The 5557-nt window shown below is 39.0% G+C and overlaps 1 protein-coding gene across 1 annotated transcript in view; it reads left to right on the forward strand.

Annotated features, from left to right (window-relative positions):
* Positions 1 to 2219: 2219 nt before the first annotated feature.
* Positions 2220 to 5557, forward strand: part of LOC119595603 (chondroitin proteoglycan 1-like) — an 11371-nt gene continuing 8033 nt past the window's right edge. The window contains exons 1-2 of the mRNA XM_037944713.1: positions 2220 to 2301; positions 4472 to 4578. Coding sequence (XP_037800641.1) covers positions 2220 to 2301; positions 4472 to 4578 — 189 coding nt within the window. The remainder of the gene's footprint in view (positions 2302 to 4471; positions 4579 to 5557) is intronic.

Below are 5557 nucleotides of genomic sequence, written 5' to 3' on the forward strand. Positions count from 1 at the left end.
TATCTATATCTCTATATATATCTATATTCGATCTATTTCTATGTTGATTTATTCTTTATAATCTCTCATAATTATATATATATATATATCTATAATATATATATATATATATATATAATATATACTAGATATCTATCACAAACACCTCATATATCTCATCATCATCAGCCTGAGCAAGCGTTTCCACTTTGTCTTTGTTTGGTTTTTCTGTTTATTCCAGTCTCGGCCACCAAATTTCGTTATTTCGTCACGCTATCTTTTCACTATTTCTGGTCCTTGGCTCTTTATATTATCATACAGTCTGTATATTTTCTTTGTCCATCTGTCATCCTGTCTCCGATGTGTATGACCTGCCTATTGCCAGTTTTTTTCTTTTTGATGCTCCCAAGTATATCTTCCACCTTTGTCTGTTACCTGATCCACGTCGCCCTCATCCGATCTTTTAGGTCAATTCCGAGCATCATCCTTTCTATCCCTCATAACTGGTAGGACACATTGGTCAAAGATTTTTGTTTTTAAATATATGGCAAGGACCTCTTAGGTGTACTGTGTCTGCATGAAGGCTTCATTTCCTCTTCGCTACATGGGTTGTTGTCTGTACGAGTTGCTCTAGTTATATATACTTGTCCACTTCTTCTAGCGCTTCGCCTTGTACACGTATCCTGTTCGAATTGAAACTCTGCTAGTTGACATGAAAATGCTAAGTCTTTTTCCTTGTTCTTCTAGTCTGATATTCAGATTTCTCTATTCAGATCATTTTCTTAGTGCTGCTTTCATTTGCAGTTTTCACTTACGAAAAAATTAATCGAAATGAAATTTGTTTGGTTTTTGTCTCCTTTTTTGATACCCTTTGTTTCCATTCCAGTTTTTTAAAATTTTTCCCTCAAGAAAAGTGTAACATTTTTGGGGTGAGATCTATACCTTTCAAACCTTTTTAAATTGGTATTTGTCTTTTTCCGTGTGAGCTTGGGTTGCGGGTCCCATTTCGTATATTTTTCCCAGTTTTTTACAATAGACCCCTCTTCCCTGTCTTCGGATAGCTTTATACTGTGATATTTGTACAGAGTCAAATCCCTTTTTTGAAATCAATGAAGCCATACACAAGGGTTAAATTATCTTTTATTTTTCCTCTTGTTGGGTGTTTTGTGTGGATGGGGCCTGTTGTTGGGAATTCCTGCGAAACCCTTTTGCCTTTTCTCTATCTGGTTAAAACCTACTGTCAGAATGCGATTTTTGATGACCTTTGTGAATGTTTGTAAGCATGAAAGGGGGCTTATTGGTCGGATTTTTTTTTAGATCCTTTTATCCCCCTTTTTTTATGTTCAAAATAAATTTTGGGGTTTTTTCCGGGTTACGGAGCTTCCGTTTATAAGGCTTTTTTAAAAAAAAATTGGGTTGTTTTATAGTTCCTGTAAAAAATCTTCCACTACTCTTAGATTTGTTTTTTTTTACTGTCCTTCTCCATCGGTTCTTTGTTTTCAAAAATAATTATTCCCTTTCGATCTCCTTTTTAAATGTTTTCATGCTAGTACCTGAGATCATTTCTTTATTTTTTTGAGTATTTAATTTCCGTACAAATTTCCCTTTTTTTTTGTTTTTATCTTTTTTTATTCATTAATTCTATTTTTTTCTGTTTGATGATACTTTCATGAACTACGTTTTTGCATAAGCTCTTAGTTTCACCGAGAACTTGCTGGAGGTTTTCTTTACTTTTTTCCGCCTACTTTTGTGCAGTTCCTTATTAGTTTGACCGTTTGTTTTTTGATCAAGTTGGACTTCGTCGTGCGAGAAGTGATACTGTTTTTTTGGTATTAATGTTTTTAATTCGTCGCTCGGTATTCAAATTGGCTAAATTTGGTTGCGGTTTTGTATATTTTTTTTCCTTTCCCCCAAGATGTAATTGGCCTCGACCTTCATGGTCCTGCCAACTTTTTTATTAATAAATTCCCATTTTTTACAATCGCGCTATTTTTAAATTTTGAAATCAATTTTGTTTTTTTTTCAAATGGGGACTTCCAGCCCTTCCCCCCTGGTCTTATTTTGAAAATGTTTAAAATTTTTAGTGATTTAGCCCCCGCAAAAATTTATTAGCATTTGTCCCCTCCTTCCTAGACCTTTCTTGATTCCCTACTCGGTTTTTCCTTTTTCCTCAAGTAATGCAGTAAGTCGGATTCAGTTCTCATTGCCCTTATTTTAAATATGTGCAAAGGTTCATCAACATGGTGGGGCTTGTTGTTAACCGGGGATTCTGCTCCAGAGCGATCCTGATCGCCGCCGTAACCAGGGGTTCCTTCGCCTCCGGTAATTGAGGACTATTGCTTTGTTTGTGCGGGTCATTTTTTTTTTTTTGAGAGGTAGGCAGCCGAGTAAACCTCCCACCTATTTGGCTTAGGTTTTATCTTGGTGGAAGGGTAGTATTAGTTTAGCCGGGATGCCACTGATAAGCCTCTCCAGCAGGTTGGCCCTGTCTAGTGTGGACTTATGTGCAGCCACGCACGGCCTGCTCACTATGCCAGGGTATACTCCCATGAGCATGGGCTTGACTATCAGAAGTGTATATATGGCGATTATATTTTATACACTGATTTTATTTATGCGCATGTACGCCCAGTGCCGACACAGTTGTTCACCTGCAAATACCCCAAGTACCAAGCATATGTTTATTTTCGTGCACATGCACACGCAAGCATACACCTTTACATATGTTCCCATGCATATGATGTACATACACACTCCTACATTGTACACAACTGCACACATGCACACGCATACCCGTGTATAGACGTATGCACGCATCACATGAACATACATATGTGTATACGCACCCCATACTGTACACTTATTATACATACACATACTAATATAGCTATACGTATGCTGATGCACACGTGTATACGCACATACGTTTATGAGTACACATTAGAGCTCACCCACATATATATGTATATACCTGTACATGCACATATATATATACACATATACATATATACATACACATACATGCATACACATACATACATGCATACATATACATATATATATACGTACACACCATATACTTATACCTTTAAATATCATATATACACTCAACCTACTTAACATACATATGCAAAACCCCCTAATATACCTCCACAACACATACACACAATAATATATAAACATACAACAAAAACAATTACAATAATTGTTTTCTTGTAAAAACCCCCACTGGACACGTACATATACACATGCATACACCTGCGCGTCATACGCACTCACAATCATCACAAACGCTTGAACACGTCTCATGAGCTCACATAATGCACTCATTATAAGAAACCATCTTTAAATAATGTGCTAAATTTGTAGGCTTGCAGTGGAAGGGATGAACGGAGGTGGGTATTGGGAGAGGGGATTTAGATGTTGGATCGTTAGAGGATAGAAAGTGATTTGTATCGGGAAATTTTTTTGAGAGTTCGCAATTCCTTCAGTTCGACCAAACCGCCTGCGCCCTCGCCGACCACGGCCACGGGTCGGGTCAGTGTCTAGCACTTGACTGAGGTGCATCACTTAAATTACGCTTGGATGCCTAGTTTCAGCTGGCGGATCTTCTGTTCATGGCTGAATTAGTTGTCGTTTTAGGTAACCTTGTTTAACCAAAATTTGGTTTTGTGAATAACTGTATTTCATGCTGGCGGTTTGGCTTGTCCTTAGCAAATCTGCATAGGGAAAAACTGCTTTAAGCTTCTCGGAACAGGTGGGGCCCTTGTCATTTTCCTAATGATTTGAATTTTTTGGTATTCTTTCCGGGTTTGTGGAAGGATTTTTTTTTTTTTATCATAATTCCCTATCTAGTGGCACCTCAGTGGACATTGGGACATGACTTTTTAACACGAAATAGAAAACATTCTAGTTGACACTTCGAAGCACCGGGTATAAAGGCCCAAGTATGTAATGGTCCATATTGAATTTAGACTGTGAGACCTTCTCACTCGAAATTTTAGCATTATTATCACTGCCTCCCACGGAACCTCTCTACTCAACTGCCAGATACTCGCATATATATATATGTAATATATTTAAATTAATATATAATAATATATATACTTTGCGCACACGGCATGTTTGTGTAAAAAATGCACCACACCACACACACACCCACCAACACCAAAAACACACCCACACACACCACCCACACAACACCAAAAAAACAAACAAACACACACAACACACACACACAACCAACACCACACACAACACACACCACACCAAACACACACACACACACACCACGGTTTAGCTTATTGGGTAGCCTGTGTATGGTCAAAGTTTTGGGAACTCACCTATGAAAAGTAAAGCTGCCTTGTAGTTTAGATTGGGTAGGGTAAATGTTTTGTGAGTTCCCCCTTTAACAAAAAATCCACTCCCTTGCGGCATCTATGAAAAAAAGGTTTCAGGAGTCAACCCCCGAGTCCCAAAGGGCATTTTTCAGTCGCTTCCACCTCGATCGGCAATTTCTCGACACCGCTGGTCCCAAAACCGTATGGGTCTATGCCTTTCCCTTTTGGGCCCGTCGCTGCGGGAGAAAAGGAATTTGCTGTAGGGGCAAAGCTTGTCCTCACATTTTTTTCGACAAGGACACCCCTTTCTATAAAGGGGATTGTCTAAAAGTAAGGACCCCCCAAATGCGACACTTTGCGTTAACCATTAAAAGCTAAAATGCTAAATTGGGCGTAAAAAATGGCTTTTTCACTTCTTTCCCCAAAAGAAGTGACATGAGCAAGAGAAGCGAGATCAAGAGTGTGGAGCGAGAGCAAGAGAGGCGAAACCGGGGGAAGGGGGAGTAGGGGAGAGTGATAAAAGTGGGGGGAGGGGAAAAAGAAAGAAGGGAGGAGGAAGAGTGAAGGGTGTTTTGGGTGTGTGTGTGTTTTTGTTGTGTGTGTGTGTGTTGTGGGGAGAGAGAAAAGAGAGAAGAGAGAGAGAGAGAGGGGAAGAGAGAGAGAGAGAGAGAAAAGAGAGAGGGAGAGAGAGAGACGGACAGAGAAAATGAGAGAAAGAGGGGGTGAAAGCGAGAAAGGCAAAAGCAGTCATAACCATTTGGAAGAAAATCAAACCGACATTCTATGTCCCGATAGCATCTCACAAAAGAAAAGAAAAGGTAAAAAATGAGGAGAAAAGAAGTTTCCGGTCTTTATCTGCTGAAGGGTTTTTATGGACAAGTAGCTCCGTGTAACTGACCAAACCCCCCAAAAAACCAAATATTAAGTTTATTTTTTTTAGTGAGACGGAGTGCACCCAACCTCTCTTAAATTATCACGATTTTTTTCTACTTTCTTTGATCCTTCCCCTTTTTCCCCAAGTAAGAAAAATCCAAGATAAAAACGGCGCTAATTTTGCGGGGGTAAAATTTAAACAACAGATTTTAAAAAAACTTTTAAACCTTTCCAAAATTTAAAAATTTTTTTCCTTTTGCACGGTAAACCACCCTTTTTCCCCAATAACCATAACACCCCCACCAAAACACCCAACACCCCCCCCAAAGCACGCCCACACAACACCCCCAACCCCCCCACACCTA

Source organism: Penaeus monodon, chromosome 36 (assembly GCF_015228065.2).
Source record: "Penaeus monodon isolate SGIC_2016 chromosome 36, NSTDA_Pmon_1, whole genome shotgun sequence".
NCBI lineage: Eukaryota > Metazoa > Arthropoda > Malacostraca > Decapoda > Penaeidae > Penaeus > Penaeus monodon.